The 17,476-nt window shown below is 42.4% G+C and overlaps 1 protein-coding gene across 12 annotated transcripts in view; it reads right to left on the reverse strand.

The window, feature by feature from the left end:
- Gpm6b (glycoprotein m6b) overlaps positions 1–17,476 on the reverse strand; it is a 146,715-nt gene that overhangs the window by 20,723 nt on the left and 108,516 nt on the right. For 7 of the 12 annotated variants that reach the window (XM_017601904.3, XM_063279771.1, XM_006256849.4 and 4 more), the window contains exon 2: positions 14,227–14,346. The exons of the other annotated variants lie outside the window; for them this stretch is intronic. In XM_017601904.3, the coding sequence (XP_017457393.1) occupies positions 14,227–14,346 (120 nt within the window). The remainder of the gene's footprint in view (positions 1–14,226; positions 14,347–17,476) is intronic. 12 annotated transcript variants of the gene reach the window in all.

The following is a 17,476-nucleotide window of genomic DNA, read 5'->3' on the forward strand; positions in this document are numbered from 1 at the left end:
GAACTATCCTTGGCTAATGATAAAATTACTAAATCATAGTGAAAAAGCGGTCATGAGAGCACACGTCTTCCCGAAGGTATGGCTTGGACTTTACTCAAGCTAAAAATGCCATTTCCCTTAACCATTGTTACATGTGTGGGGGTCTCTTGGAAGATAGTCTTATTTATTGGAGCTGCTGTGAGGCAGGATTATGGGCCAAGGCAAGGAGGGCCAGACATTCTATTCCTTTCAAAAAGTAGCCAGTGTGTACTGAGAGCCTTTTGTGTCCTGTGCTAGGTACCCGGGGCCCAATGGTGAGCTAAGATATGTATGATCTATAACACTGTTGATGTTTGCAGTTTATGGAGGGTGAGGGGAGATATTAAACTAGTTTAAACTCAAAAGTGGGGAGAGAATAAACAGCGGGGTTTCAAGAGGTGACTGGGGAAGACTCAGGTTTCAGGAGGTGACTGGGGAAGACATTCTAAGCTTAAATCCAAGACTGAAGGAGTTAGGCAAAGGGAGTAAAGGAAGGGGAAGAAGAGTGACCTAGGCAGTGAGAAAAACGTGACTAGAAACCCTGTGGTGGGAGAGAACAAGGTACATTCAGAGACCACCTGAAGCACGAAAGAAGCCAGGAACTGTTCAATATGAGGGTGGTGTGATGAACAGGTCTGTAGGTGTTTGATCATGTCATGTAGGGCTCATCGGGCCACTTTATCAATTCTGGACTATGTTACAGATTCTGGTTGGCTGTGGCGGTGCATGCCTTTGATTGGAAGGCAGAAGCAGGTGGATCTCGGTGAGTTCAAGGCCAGCCTTGTCTTTAAAGTGAGTTCTAGTCAGAGATTACACACTAAGATCTTGCCTCAGCCCCGCCCGCTCTCCACCCCAACAAGAAAAAGATTCTACTGATAGATTGACTGATTAGAATTTTCCTGATTGTGGAGGTAAGGAATGTTTCGGTCCTGAGTCAAATCTTGCTCTATCTTTTACTGTCTTAACATAAAGACAATCATTGCCTACCTGTGTGTTTGACAGAACACCCATCTTTATGACTTACTAGGTAGATCCTTTCAGAATATACAAGTCGACTCTAGCTTTTACCAGTCAAAAGGACTAAGAATGACACCAGATAGTTTCTCAGGTCTGCAGCATGGGTTTCCTTGCTTTCTGCAACCTATGCATCTGAGTTTCTCACCTACATATGCATTGAGAAGTAGGGAGTTGGGGAAATGTACAGCTGTGTAGACTCTTGGGCATAGTCTCTACCAGTCAGCTGGGTGTGTACCTGCATCATAGCAAGCACCATCTTCCCAGAGTGATGTGCACAGGTTGGGGAAGCCACTAGCTAGCAGTCCCATCGTCCCAGGCTCAGGTGTGGCATCCTGAGTCCATGGGCAATGCCTGCTTTCATACGGTACTTGGCATTTTTACCTCCCTTAAAAAATGGAGGTCCTCTAGGATTCAGCTACAACATTCTAGCTACTCGCAAACCAAACTGCTAGTTTTTGGGCTATAAGGAAGAAAATAGAAGAACCAAACCAAAAAATTCTAAATCGTTCTGCTGTCTCGAAAGGCTGCAACTATAGTGCTTTCTCCGAGACAAGGAAGCACTGAGACCTCAATACTTCTCACAGTTAAGCTACCATTTGCCCCCATAATGAATGGGGGCTGAGAAAACAGATATGGGGGTCACTGAAGAAAGTTGGTTTATATGCGCTCCTCATCTTCCCAAGGTGCTAGGAGTGTCTGAAATGGCAAAGGAAGTGAGTCTCACATTCAGGCTAGCTCTCGTGTAGGGAGTCCCAGGCAAGTGATGTTTTTAAGTATGGGCTGATGCTTCATATCAGCAGAGCATGGAGTTGCTAAAAGCCAATGCTTGTTAAGGGAACAGTAATGCTTTGCTTCAATGCACTTGCAAACTCACAGACTTGAGTTTTCCCAAGCTTCAAGCCAGCCATCATACTATTGGTTACTACAAACCAAAGGAACAAGGAAAGTACTTTCCCCCTGCCCTTCCCACCCCCTTGTTCTTATTACTGTGATCTTAAATCAAAATGGGGAAAAAAATCGATGCCAGGGTTTCAAACATATTTTTACTAGTCTTTCTCAGTCTCTCTCACCAAACTCCCAAACCTCTTTTGAGCTAATATCTTAAGCCTTCATTTAGCTCGTCTCTGTGTAAAGATGGCTTTAGGTTTGACTCACACAAAAGCTCCAGTGTGTATTAGCCTAAGACAGTTTAAATATAAACCACATAGTAGGGAGAAAAAAAGTACACATCAATGCCTAAAACTGTCAATGGCCATTTTGTCTCCAGCATCCCTAGAACCTTTTGTGCAGAACAACAGAATAAAACACCTTTTGTCCTCAGGCCTGGGGATGGCCGTTGCCATGGCTGTGAGTTCATAATGGCCAAGTGATTTGCCCAAGTCATCCATGATCTTGGCTGCAGATTTAGTGCTGGCTCAGAAGGAGGGCCAGCGGGAACAAGGGCTCAGATTCTTCCCCAGGGAATAAATGTCACACGAATGCATACACTATAGTCCCCTCTACCCAGGGCATGCCTTACCCCTTTACCAAGCTGCAAAATTGAAAAGGAAAGGAGTTTTTGCAATGTTCAGACTACTGACTACAGGGAAATGGGAGCAGCTAGACTCCTACTTAAGAGAGGCCAAAGTAAACAACAGTACACAGAAGCCTCCCGGAGATGCTAAGTAGCATTCTCAAGAAGGAATGATTGTGCCCCATGGTGACCTCTGGCAAAGTTTATTGGTATTTTTGGTTGTCACAGCTGGGGTAAGGGATGCAACTGGCATCTAGTGAGTACAGACCAGGGATGTTGTAAATATCCTACAGTGTTCATGACCGCTTCTTACAACAAAGATTTACTAGGCCCCAAATGTCAATGTAGTCCAAAAGTTGAATTTCTGAGATGCATAATCAAAAACTCATGTATTGTTTAGATTAGGTGCTCTCAATCAGGTGCCACATGGCTCCTCAGGAGACACTGGGCAATGTCTGGAGATAGTTTAGGGTCAATGATGTTTGGGGAATGGTGCTTACCTTTGATGCTAAGGAACCCTGCCGTGAGGTCACAGTGTTCAACCTTGGTCTTAGAATTTGGCTTTGTCACCAGGTAAATTTTTAAAAAAGGATTATATCTGTGTGTGTCTCTGTATGGATGTGTGCATGCGAGAGCAGGTAACCCTGGAGACTAGAGGCATCTGATTCACAGAGTTGACATTGTACGTGCTTATCGGTTGCCTGACGTTTGTGCTTAGGAACTAGACCAGGATCCTTGGTAAGATTAGTGTATGTTCTTAATTGTAGAGCTCTCTCTTGAGCCTCTTGATTCTAAATGTTCTAAAAGGAAATGCTTACGATAACACCTACTTTAAAAGTGTGCTAGAACAGGACTTTATCACATAAGAAATGTCTGAAAATTCTGATATCAAAGCTCCACTGACCCAGATCAATTTGATTGGAATATTCCATCGATAAGTGGTAGATTCAGAAACTAGAGTTTGTTGTTTACACCTGTAAACTTTCCTGGTGAATTCAACGGAGGCTCAAGTTGGAAAACCAAGGATACAGAATACAGATCAACACACTGGTCCCTGGAGGCAAATCTGGCTTGCTCTCCATATAGCTATGAACAGAGTGGTTTTTTTTTTTTTTACAAGTTCAATGCCAGCTTGGGCTCTTCCTTTATTCTGTGTTCATCCCACCCTGAAAGTGAAGCCAATCTTGTCTAAATGGGTCAGGTGGAGGGAGGCTTGAAGACTACTTTGTGACATATGGAAAGTATGTGAAATTCAAACTTGTGTATCTGTAAATAAAGCTTTATTAGCACATGGCCACCCACATTCATTTCCATATCACCTATGGCTATAGTCAGGTTCCTAAGGCAGAGCTGAGTAGGTGGCCACAGAAAATTACATCAGACCCTTTACAGGAAAAGCCTTCAGAGCTCCACTGGAGAAGACCAGCGTTTCATATACTTTACCACACAGAACTCTGTTTAGGGGCTAGAGAGCTCAGTCAGGAAAGTGCTTGCTGCTCACCCATGAGAACTAGAGCTCGAGTTTTAGAACCCATGTACAATTATGAGGTGGGATTTTTGTAATTTCAGTGCTATGGAGTTAGAGATAGATCCCTGGGGCTTGCTGGCCAGCCAGTATAGCCTACTAGGAGAGTTCCAGGCTGAATAAAGAACCTGTTTTCAAATAACAAGATAGATGGCACCTGAGGAATGATAGCTGAGATTATCCTCTGGCCTCTACAAGTGTGTGTATGTGTGTGTACATGTGTGTGTGTGTATGTATATGTGCACGTGTATGCATGCATACACACACGCACACCCCTCAGTCTGTTTAAGTTCATGAAGAGGAACAAGCCGCTGCTTTTCTTACCAGCTTCCCAGAAGATTGTATGGTACAAGTCTGCCAGGCCCACTCTAAGCCAGGGAGGTAGAATGGAGGGTTTTTGAAAGGATATTGGTTTAGCCCCAGGAGACTGCAAGGCCCCTTTAGGAGGCCTGTGAGGGCCAAACTGTCACTCTAACAGCACTAAGGCGTTATTTACTTTTGCTACTGAAGTGACATTTGCACAGTAAAAGTGCCGATGCTGTAGCACAAAGGAACCGGTGGCTCTAACGTGCAGTGAGCACATTCTTCAGCACTAAGCATTGCCGCAAGAGAAAGAAAGCTGCAGAGCTGGTCAAGACATCCTCAGTACAAAGGAGACATCCATCCATCTGCAATGCCACATGTATTAATATATGGGACTTCTATTAAATCACAACCCTGAGACTGTGTCTTTTAATGTTCCACGTAATGAGAGCAAAGGAAGCGCAGAACACGCGACTACTCATCAACAGATGGCCATAACCTTTAGGGAAGTTCTGCTTCAGTTGTGTGACAAGCCCACCTAGCACCTTTTCTCACAGAACACTACTTGTTTTTTTTTTTCTAGAAAGCATCTCTGACAGGCTGTAGTTACCCAGACATAGCCATTTAGAAGAAATGTTCTCAGGCATGAACTAAGTGAACAGCTTGTCATTTCAAAGAAAACAACTGATGCTATCTGTTGCCAGTGAACTTGGGGAAACTTGTACCTGCCACAGTGAGACTGACAGCTTCTTCAGCTCTCATGACTTCTTGCTGAAGTCCTAGTAGTGGTATAAAGACATGGGACTTTATGTGGGTTAATAAAATGTGTCAGTATTGGGAATTCAGACCCAGTGGGATACCACCCACTGCTAGTGTTTTCCAAATAATCCGTGTGTAACTTCACAAAAATATTTCTGAAACATAAGAGCCAATCAACATTCAGGTCACAGCAACAGATTTTCATAGCCCAGAGTACCAGAGGATCATCAGTTGGTTTCAGAGTCTCCATTCTTTAAGAGACCTCTACTTGGGGTAGCTTGCTTGGTAAAATGCCTGCTGCTAAGCTGGAAGACCTGAGGTCATCCCTGGTATCCACAGGGTGGAAGGACAGAAACGACTTCTGCAAGTTGTCCTGTGACTCCCACTCCCAAAGTATAATAGAATATCTTTTCAAAAATGAAACTACTACTTGCCGAATCTTGCCATTAGCAGAAAAGAAATTCTTATTCTACAATTATTTTTAAAGGCCACTAAAAATCTCCTCCAATCTCACTCATACCTTTGAGAGATGGAGTTTTCTTCATATATCTCAACTAAAGTAGGACAAGCCAAGATACCCCTGAGTGAATACAGAGGGAGAGGCAGAATCCACATGATAATAACCCCATTTTATAAAGATTTTAAAAAGTAGAAAATAGTATGTACTCTTCTCACTAACTGTATTATTTTGATTTGGAAAGTATTTATCTTTTTGAAGATGCTATTTAGGATAATATAGGATGGGTTTATCATTGTTTTAATATGCAAGTTGAACTGAGGATATAGTTAAGTGGTCGAGCAATGGCCTAACATATGCAAGGCAGTCTCTTGGGTTTCATTCTGCCCAAACCAAAAGTTTAGTATTAATTATAATTTCTTATAGGCAATATTTATATATAACCAATATTGTTGGAAGGGGCATCTAATTTTAAGAGTATAAAGAGGCCTAACATCCCGATGTCTGAAAATCACCAGTTCAGAGCACTATATGGCATTATGAAGTCAATTTATGGCAGGGTGGCTTCCCTTAAAGAGCTATGCACAGACACATGGTAACTCGTCCTCTAGTCCTTTTGACTCTCTTAGAGACCCAGAGATGAATGTTCACCCATGTAATGATAGGAATGCTGAGACTATTTTTAATATCATATAAGGAGTCATTTCTCAGTAGACCCTTTAAAAGCTTGTCCTAAAACCTGTTTAACACAGAGATTCCAGTCATGTGGCATACCACGAAAATCTTAAAATAGATTAACTGCCAACATTTGTCAAATAATATGTGAGCAATAAAAGCTAGGTGACCATATAAAAGTTAAGACACTTACACGGCCGGGAATAAACAAATTCAAATAGACATTTGTCAGCCCTGTAGGACTAACTGCCTTTGGATTTCCTAAAGATCATACTTAACACTTTGCCTAGTCAAATAGGGGAACAAGGGATTGCTGAAACTGACCCTGAGTGGGGAAAACTAGCTCTAAGTTCAAATAATACTGATTTTCAGAGCAGGGAGATGTTTGGGAAGTGTGTCTGGGGTCTACCAACATTTAGCATCCTTGACCATTTGGGGGTCAGTATCTTTGCTTTCCTGGATCTATTTATTGACTCTCTTGATTTGATGCTATGTGTGAGACATTGTGCTAGGGCTTTCAGGTGTTTCCTTCCCAACACTGACCCTTGTAGGTGGTGGTGAGGGAGCAGCACACAAGAAAAGAAACAATGTAGTGACATGGGAGTGAGGTAGGACAGATGCCCTTGGTTAGTGTGAGAAAGTGACAAAAAGGTCTATGGATGGACTGAGTGTAGATAGGCCTTGGATAGCACACATGTCCCCATGACAGGCATTGGAGAAAGAATGCTGAATCAGTGTGGTGTGGGGGCCAAGGTTTAGCTGAGTTTCTCAAGGACACCAGGGTAGAGTTAGAAGAAATTGGAAAAGAAAAGCAGGTGGGCCCTCCTCCAACCGTAGGAGGCAGTCAAGCCATCTTGAGCCTCTGTGCTTCATTTGCAAGCAGGAGAGGGGGCAGGTTTATGTGCAGGAGAGTGACATGATTGGGATGTGCTTGTGAGATTCATCTGGCACTGGTGTGTAGGCTGGACCCGAGTGGGTGCAAGCTACAGTCTTTAGCTGTGGGCGGAGGCAGAACCAGTGTTTCTGAATTTTATTCAAAGGGGACAGGGCGTCTTCAAGGGAAGCAGGAAGGATAAAAATCAGACAAAGCCACGGGGCTATTAATCAGTGTTACATGCCAGTTTTAAGAAATGGATAAATGAGAAAGGGCAAGAGAACTTATGTGAAGCCATCTTCATAAGGCCATTCTAGAAAAAGCATGGAAATGCAGAGAGAAGGCAAAGCCAAGGTTGTTTTGGGAAGGAAACAACAAAGAAAGGATTAAAGAGGGTGTGGTGATCCCTGAGCTTGACAAATACATCATCATACTTGGTACAGAATGAAGCCAAGACTTAAACCTTTGAAATCAATGCAGGATGAGGGCTAATCCTGACAGTCAACTTGAAAAAATCTAAAATATCCTAGGAGGCAAACCTCTGGGCATGTCTGTGAGGCAGTTTCTAGATTGGGCTCGGGTGTGGGTGGCATCATCCCATGTGCTAAGGTTCTGAATTGAATATAAAAGAGGAAGTGTGCAATATCTGTTTTAAACTATCTGATCCTCAACTGTGGATTCAATGTGACCAGCTGCTTCATAACTGTAATTTTGCTAGTTATGAGTCATAAATATCCATGTTTGCCAATGGTCTTAAGTAACCCTTATGCATGACCCTCCAAAGGATTGCAACACCCAGGTTGAGAACCAATGGTTACACCTGTAATGCTTATGGCACTATGACTTCTTCACCATGATGGTCTACACCAGTGGTTCTTAACCATCCTAATTCTGTGACACTTAATATATACAGTTCCTTATGTTGTGCTGATCCACCAACCATAAAATTATTTTCATTGTACCTCACAACTTTAATTTTGCTGCTGTTATGAGTCATGATGTAAATACTGGTGTTTTCCGATGGTCTTAAGTGACCACTGTGAAAGGGTCATTCTACCCCCAAAAGGTAGACCCACAGGTAGAGAATCACTGGTCCATACCTTCAAACCATGAGCCCAAATAAACCTTTCCTTTCTTAAGCTGCTTTTATCAGGTATTTTGTTGCCTCAATATTACTTCCACCTCAAAACAAGGTATTTATTTATTTATTTGGTTTACAGGAAAGTAACCATAGGTCATCTGTAGGTGAATGGGTGTGACTGGTTTGCATAAAATTGTGTTAAAACACAATGGGTGGTATCACAAACACTCATAGGAATTTCCACTAATTACCTGCAGGAAAGAACCACAATGCACAGAACACAAGAGAGTTTCAGTCCTTGTTTCTCCTTCTGGGAGACATTTCATCACTGGCTCTATTCTCCTTAGGGCAAAAGCACTGTCTGTGCAAGTTTATAGATAAAATCTAAGCATAACTTCAGAGAAAGGCTCAAGCTACCTAAGTGACTTTTTGTGACCAGAGCATTCCATTTAGTATCAGCTTGTCACAGACACAGAAATTGGCTATGTATATGGCTTGTTTGGAAGTGAACTGGGATGACCAAAAGGACACAACCTGAAGAGGTGGGACCATATAAGCTGCCAATATCTCTTCCATGCCATCCCAAGGTATGTCCACTTACCTCTAAGAGGGCCAAAAGATGCCAAGGCAAAATTAAATAGTCATCACTGAAAATAATGCAAAGAAGCGATCAGACATCACAATTAGATCTCACCAATTGCAAAAGACTGAGAATTACTCATTCTGGAATAATGCAAGCTTTGTTCCTAAAAGCTGTTATTACTAGCAAACAGCTCCTGATCAGCATTCAGGGCTGATAGATTCTCTCCTCCTCTCCTCCTGTCCTCTTTCTTTGCTTGCCTGCTATGAGCTAAGGAACATAGCCAAGAGTAAGAGGCCAGGTAAGCTGATACAGTGGGTAGTCAACTGGGCCACTTAGACACAAAGCTACACTACGCACTACCAGAAGAGTGGCTTCAAATTGGAATGCTTGTAAACAAACCAGGACTGTTTCCTGGATATATAAGATAGCTGACTATCATTTTTGCTAAGTAAGCTGTGAAATAGTTACTCTACAGTAGACTACATTTTATAAAAAATAAAAACGGAAAGAACCCAGGAATACTGAGACTTAACAGTATCAATCTGAACTATGGTATGTTCACCGTGTATTTAGCTCCAGGAAACCAGAAAATCCCAAGTGACTGGAAGCATATTGTAGACTAAGAGCTTCCCCAACTTGGGCTCTACATACTCCGAAAGCTGCTGCTGAATGTAGGCTCTAGGAATCAGAGTGGCAAGGGCCATCAGAACCTATACGACATGACTACCCCTCTAATGATGAAGGAAAGCCCACCACAGACAGGCACCATGTTCCTGGTACATGTTCAAATTGTAAGGAGGGGATTTCTCTCTTGAGATACATTTCAAGTGTTTGAAGATATGACCCTAAAACATAGTGGCCACACATCCTGAAAGAGCGACCCTAAGGAATAATAGCACTTGGGAAGCAGAAGAAGGTGGAGCTCTAAGAATTTCAGGTCAGTCTGGTCTCTATAGTAAGTTCTAGGACACCTAAGACTACATGGGAAGACCCTGTCTCAAAAGAATGTAAAACAAAACAAAAGAAAACTGCAACAGCTCTTGGAAGGAAGAAACAGGTGGATCAGGAGTTCACGTTCATCCTCATCTACATAGAAAGTTCAGGTTCAGCATGGGCTATGTGAGACCCTGGCTGGGGGCTGAGGGTGAGCAATGGGAATCAAGGAAAAAAGACAGTGGCTCGACCTTGACATTTCTGGTGGAGGACAGTGAAGTTGGGGTAAGGTGGTCTCTGATACATGGTGAGAGAGGCATTTTTCTTTGGCAAAGACTTCCTGGTCAGCCAGTATCAACACCTCCTGGGCCACCATAGAAAGAAACTGAGAATTATATCGGGAGAGAGGCGGGGAGACATACAAGCCATATGGAATTCTCTATTTTTTCCCACCACGCCATCTGGTTTAGAATCTAAGTACAGGATGGCAACTGTGTCGATTTTAGAGTGGGAAAAAAAAACCCCTGGGGAGACAATGACATGGTCTCCCTCTGGGACCGAATCCACCATCTTTTACACTGTCCGGTGGGCTGTGTAACATTGTTCCAGATACAAATGGGATTTCAGACATACATTTGGTGCCAGAGAGACCAAGGATTGAGGTGAATTCATACAAAAGTTCAAACAATATGTCCATATAAGCCCTTTCAGAATCTCAGAAGTTCATTCTTTAAAATTTGAAGTTCAAATCAAGATCAAGGACCTTCTTTCCCCAAGGCAAGAACCTGATAGCTCCCAGAATTCTTTCCTTGTAACATCACCAGCAACTCAGATACTGTAGACAGCCTGGACCTTTCATTATACCTAGAATTTCAAAACCTCTGAAAACATAAGTTTTAAATTGGGGCAGGGAGGGGAGAATGGAGTCACATTCTTTGGTGCTGAACCTTGAGCTGAATGGCCAATGGAATGAGGTTTCCCAGAACAGAGCTGGGCTCCTAAGGTGAGTGCATGTGATGTTGGCCAGACCTTACTGGTAGGATGGTACGCCCTGCACAAGCTGTATCCCTTTCAAAAACTTATGTTCCTCAGGGGTCCCAATCAAACTGATTTCAGGAAAATCTTTGAAGTATTACTGTTTTTGTTTGTATTTCTGTTTTCGTTTTCTTCTCAGCCACAAACGCAACTTCAATGTTCCCCATTCTGAGGTTTGACTGTCAGGTGAAAAGCACCCACATCTTTCTCCAATGCTTTTCCATGAAACTGATTAATGCCAGAACTCCCCTGGAGCCACAGACAGACTTCTTCGAGGAAGATGACAGTGTTAATACACGGTTTAGTGCCTGAGGACTCAAAGCTCTTTCTAGTTTTCTAACTGCACTGGTATCATTACACACACACACACACACACACACACACACACACACACACACACACACACACACACACCATGGTTGGAGGACAATCTCCTTCCACCATGTGGGTCCTAGGTATTGAACTTAGGTTATTATGTTTGGAAGTGAATGCATTTACCCACTGAGCAATCTTGCTAACCCCAACATTTATTAATACAAACAGTATCCTGTCTCAAAAGTGGTAGTTTCTGAGTCCTAGCCAGTAGCAATACTCCCTTCTTTCTGCCTTGGATTACATATATTTAATGGGACAGTGTATATGTGGTAAAACAGACAAACAACCAAAAATAGCTTTCAGATATAACTTATAAACCATCTTTTAAAGGTAGGTTCTTACTATGTTTCACTAGCTCAAGTCATCCTCCAATTTGTGGTAATCATCCTGCTTCTGTCTCCCAAATACTGGGGTAATGGGTGTGAATCTCACTGTGCCAGGCTCTCATCTATTCTAAATGTTACAATCCGACAGATTTGAATTAATCTAGAATTGTGTAATCATCCTCAGAATCCAATTTTGGAACGGTTTTACCTCCCCCCCAAGAGGTCCTTGGTTCTCATCTGTAGTCAATGTCTGCTCCGTGCTTCCTTTAGCCTCTGGTAACCAACTCTCTAAGGACTGTCTCCAAGGAGTCACCAGTTCTGGAAACTCAATACAAATGGGCTCTTACAGCACATGTGCTCCTATGTCTGGCTTCTTTGTGTATCTATGCCACAGTATGTAGTGGTACCTCATTCCGTTTCATTGATGAACAGGGATCCATTGTGTGGTTGTATCACAGTGAATGGCAACAGCAATTTTTAAACCAAGATCCCACCCTTCACCACCATATTCTTTGTAGGAACTTTGCTAAAGAACGCTCAATCCATTCTTGCTCACCTTATTGGCATAAGCAGAACAAAGCACCTATGGGCCAGGGAGGTAGCTGTGTTGGTAGGAGCTTGCCTAGCATACTTGAGGTTCTGGGTTATCCCCAGTACCACAGTAACTGGATATGGTGATATACACCTGCAATTTCAGCATAAGGTTATCTTTCAGATGTTCACAGATAACCTAGGATACATGACTTTGTCAGGAAGAGTTGAGAACCACCGCCACCACCACCTCCACCACCACCACCACCACCACCACCACCACCACCACCACCACCACCACCACCACCACCACCACCACCAAGTGAAAGGGCTCTAGCAGGTCCCAGCCTAGCAAACATGGTGCTAGCAAGCCTTGGCCTTTCCCTTATTCCTTCCATGTAAACCATAGATCATACCCCTAAAGCTAGCCATCAAGGTCCTTATTTGAACATTTTCTTATGCCAAACTTGTTTCTGAGGATGGCTACCAAAGTATAACAATCAAAAATCCCCATTTAGGTCACCTAACAATATGCCCAATCAAAATCCACCACCGCATCCTAGCCCATTCTAACACAGACCTCTCCTTTTTCTCTTCTTAAAAATTACACCTGCAAGGTCATTGGCTGCTGTTTTTCTGCCTGAGTCAGAAAGCAGCCACTTTAACATTTTTCCCGTTTAACAAAGGACTCCTCTGTGAAAACAGGTGTCTAGGCATGGTTCGTGCCTTATCTGGAGTCTAGGAGTTAGGCCAGAGCGTGAAGGGCTTTCTTCATTATCAGCCCCATGTGGAAGCATAAAATTATTATTATTATTATTATTATTATTATTATTATTATTATTATTATTTTGAGTACATGACTCAAGACAGAGAAATAATCCAAGACAGATTTCATGATAATTAACCTCATGGTTCAATTTTAGGTCTTAAAGGGAAAAGAACAGATCTGCTATTCAACAGGATATTTTGTACTGCCCCTCAAGACTTCTACATCTAGTGTCATTCACCATACTGATATTTCTTTATTCTTTTTAGGGGTTTGTGTGTGCATGCATGTATATATGGAGATTAAAGGTTAATGCTGGTTATCTTCCTCTATTGATTTTTCCCTTATTTTTTTTTTAAGACAGGGCCTTTCACTTAACCTAGACCTCATCAATTGGCTATGAGCTCCAGTGATCCACCTGTTTCTATGCCCCCTATGCTAGGACTACAGATAAACACTGCCATCTGTTTCTCCATGGCTGCTAAGGGTTTGAACGCTAGTCTTCACGCTCATGCAACAAGTACCTTTTCCACTGAGACACCGCCCCACCCTCTACTACTGCCATTTCTGGTTGATCCCTGAACAACTAACTATGCAACTCAGTTGGGAGAAATGGCATCTCAGATTGAGACAGTGATAGCAATCTTTTAAGCTTCCTGCTGAGTTTATCGGACCTATTGCTGGTTCTTTGGATCACATTCTATAGGACTTAAGCTACCACCTTACACTGAGCGAAGTGAGCAGAACGTTAAGACACATCCAGGATTTGGGGCTGAGGAATGGGAAGATACATACTGCTTAGCATCTTCTCTCTCACAAATCTGCTAAATGACTCACACATATAATTTGCTTGGACTTAGCCCCTTAATGGTCATGGAGATGAGTGTCCGTCGCAAGCCAGGAAAATGGAAACTGAACTCAAAGACCTACCTCCCCAATGCATAGCTATCTGATTTTAATTTCACAGGCTTTGCTTTCTCGAAGGTATAGGTTGATACAAGTGGAGGGTGGTACAAAGCTGTACCATTGAAGAGATATGTAGACACACTCAACACTTTCAGAGGCGAGGCTCCTTGAAATCTCTGACCCAGTTCTGGGCTTTGTGGTAGATATGCACGTACCCCCTCCCCCATTACTGTTTTAGACATCTGAAAGTCTGTGGTTAACCCAAGGGCATAGTTCACTGCACACTGTTCCCTTTGATACAAAGAAGTGGGTTGAGAAAAGAGAGGGAAGGTGGGAAGAAAGTGGAGAAAGATGGGGTGGAATGGAAAGGGAGAAGAAAAAATGAAAATGATTAAAAATTATTAAAGGGCCATTTCTGCCCACACCCATGTCAACAAATGAATGCATCAAGCAAAACATAAAATATGATGAAACTGAAAGAGTCATTATAAATCCCAGTCAAGATAACAGTCGAGTTGCTTGTGGAATTCACCCCAAGGCTGTATTTACCTGGACTGCTCAAGGGGCCAGCCCTGTCCCCCAGGGTTGGCACAGGACGGTACTGATGGTTCTTTGAGCCTGGGTACATCCAGTGGTACCTGCCAATTTCCATTTCAGCTCTGCTGTTCACTGCCAATTTCAGTGGCAAAGAGTCAGTGTCTATCTCAGCAAAGAGTCTATAATCAGCATTTCTATTTATTCTCTTACCGTGTAGTAAAGGAGAACGGGGAGTTAGACAATATGCTATCAAAATGCAACCTTTCAGTACCAATCTACCAATTCAACACGATAAATTTCAGAATCAGTCGGACTCTTGTCCTCCATTTTTAATTTAAGTTTATACAAATTACCAACATACTTCTTTGTTTCTATTTTCTGTATTTTCTTATACTCTAAAATGTTCATTTGGGGATGGTACTACTCATGGTTAAAATGTGGCCTCTCATAATGTATTTCTTTTGGTTTGTTTCCTTTTTCAGACAGACACCTGCACAAGCAAAGGTGAGCAGAGTGGCTTACTTTCTGTCATGGTGCCCGGTTTCCATTCTAGAACTCTGGCAAATCATTCTGTGACCTGTTGAGTTCAGAATGATATTCCCATCTTCCCATGGACACCTCAAATAGTCTTGGTCACTTCATCCTCAAATGAGGACATTAAATGGTGTTGAATATTCTGAATTGAATCCTATTTCAATAATCTTTCTGTGTGTCATAGAGAAGGAACTGATTACTCAAATGGCCTTCCAGGGACTCAGTTCACTATCTGGTAATACATTTCCCACTTCTTAGGGGATTGAAGAAGCAACAATACTTCTCAATTTGTCTGGCATAGAATATAGGTTTCCAGTCACACTTAATAGAATTCCAATCCTGAGGTTCTTAAGAAGTTAAAAAAATGTTACTATGGGCCATCCATGCCTATAAATTCCACAAAATGAAGGAAGCGGTGATGTACTATACTACAAAAACTTAAGCATTAAAAAAATCGTTGGCATTGATGTGGGTAATTATTCCATCAGAATATGAGGCTCTAATTTTCCATGTGGTACCTCAAGTCATTGAGGACCAGATAAATAGCCACACTGTGGAGCTGGTGAATGCCCATCCTCACCAGGTACACCAAGAACCTTAACCTGCCTTTAAAATACCCCCGTTCCACTTGCCAGTCTCTGAAAGCCCTCGTGAGATTTGAGACTGGGACACACTGGGTATTAGTGTTTTAGAGAAGACCCTTTCTGGCTTCAGGGTCAGATAAAATGTCTTAATTCAAAGGAAAAAGAAGAGCTGGGTCTCTGTGCTACAGGGATAGAGTAACTTTGAAGCATGTGTAAGACAAGGTTAAGTTTCTAACTCCCAAAAAATTAAGTAAATAAGGGTGAATAAAGGCTCTCAAGTGAAAACAGAAGTATACCATGAAGCGATTTTTGCTGCTTCTATTTGGGTTGTCAATAAGGATGATAACTATAATTTAGGGAGTGCTTACAGTGTGCTAGCCTTAGTGTTATGCACACGATGCCTGCTGTTTCCTCTAGTATAGCCACTCTAGAAAATTATTCAATCTTGACGACAGAAGAACAGAATTCAAGAAGAGAGCCATCACTCGCCCATCCTGGAGGTGAAGTATTGGCTATGCAGCTGGAAAATCAGCCTCCAGAGGGCACACTTTCAAAAGCCTAGCATCATCTTTACTGGGGCCTAGAGAAGTACCACCTTTTCTCTTTTCTCAAGTTGGTACAGTCAGTGAGAGCTGTTCTAAGGTGCCTGTGGAAGTGAGCAGTACTTCTGAGGTTCCCAAAGAAATGGTCCTGGTCCTCTGTTAATTCAGGCTTCATAACCCATAATTCTACCTCCCTTGGAATGAGACGTTTGCCTCCTGGTTTTCAGGGCAAAGGTTATATAGCTCAATACTACAGGACTTGCCTATCATGTGTGGGTCTCTGGATTTGATCCTTGGTACCACCCAAACCAAACCAAACCAAACCAAATAAACAAAATTTTCATTACATTAAAAAACCTCCACATTCTCTTAGACAAAGGTTACATTCTCTGACAGAAAGAAACCCAGGCAGACTGGTGCAAAGAACCAAACTGTCAAGTCACCTCACAGTCTCCTTTCGGCAAAACTGACTGTGACGCCTTCATGTTCATCTCTCAAGTAACAAGATTTTAAACAGTTTAATCTTTTCTGATATGATTTCTTTCTTTTCTTTCCTTTTTGAGAGTATAGGGGAGGGTGTTAGAGATGGAACCTCATGCATACTAGGTATGTGCTATACCACTGATGTACTGCCACAACCTTTATCTTGTTCTAATGTGTTTATTGCTACATGTTCAACACATAATAGGTGCTCAATAAATTTCCGGATCGAGTATTTTGTTGAAAGCAAAGGATCACAGGGCCTTATGGACCCCTACCACATTGCTTTTCCTTTTAGTAAAGTCTGACTGGAACACTGCCACTTCCACACATAATACACTTGTGCACATAATATGTATGGCTGCAGTTCAGAAGGTCCTCATCTCCTCACATGGATGGGAATGTCTGCAGATAGCTGAGTAGTCAGGCAGTGGCCACTGACTGAAGACAATGGGAATGCATAGATTATCCAAGTGTGATATTTTAAAAAAATATTCCTCTCAGTCTCTGTCTCTGTCTGTGTCTGTGTCTCTGTCTCTCTGTCTCTCTGTCTCTGTCTCTGTCTGTGTGTGTGTGTGTGTGTGTGTGTGTGTGTGTGTGTGTGTGTGTGCCTGAATGTATGTTTGTGCACCACATGCAAGTTAGAGCCCACAGATATCAGAAGCAGCTACCATGTGGGTGCTGGGAACCAAACCTTGGTCTTCTGCAAAACAGCAAGTGCTCATAAGCACTGTGCCACCTTTCTGGGCCTCCAACTGTGACACTGTCTCAGAGTAAAATATGGCATCTATGCCTTCTCATAATGCTTCCCAGAATATGAAAATCTGATGAAGGCAGCAGATCTGGAGATGAGATCAGACAACGACATATACCTTCTCCAGTCCTTTGGGATAATACTTCTGGAGAGGCTTTTTTCCAACAGTAAATCTTTAGGTATGAGAAAAAAAAGAAAAAAAGAGAATCCCTTCTATACTGTACTTTTGAGCCAAACTTAAACAGAGACATTAAACACAGACTTATCTACAGCATGTATGACATCAGACTACACACACTTTAATCCGAAGGACAGGATCCAGACACCTAAAAGGAATTAAACACCTTGCTGATTCTAGGCATGGATAA

The sequence above is a fragment of the Rattus norvegicus genome, chromosome X (genome assembly GCF_036323735.1).
Source record: "Rattus norvegicus strain BN/NHsdMcwi chromosome X, GRCr8, whole genome shotgun sequence".
NCBI lineage: Eukaryota > Metazoa > Chordata > Mammalia > Rodentia > Muridae > Rattus > Rattus norvegicus.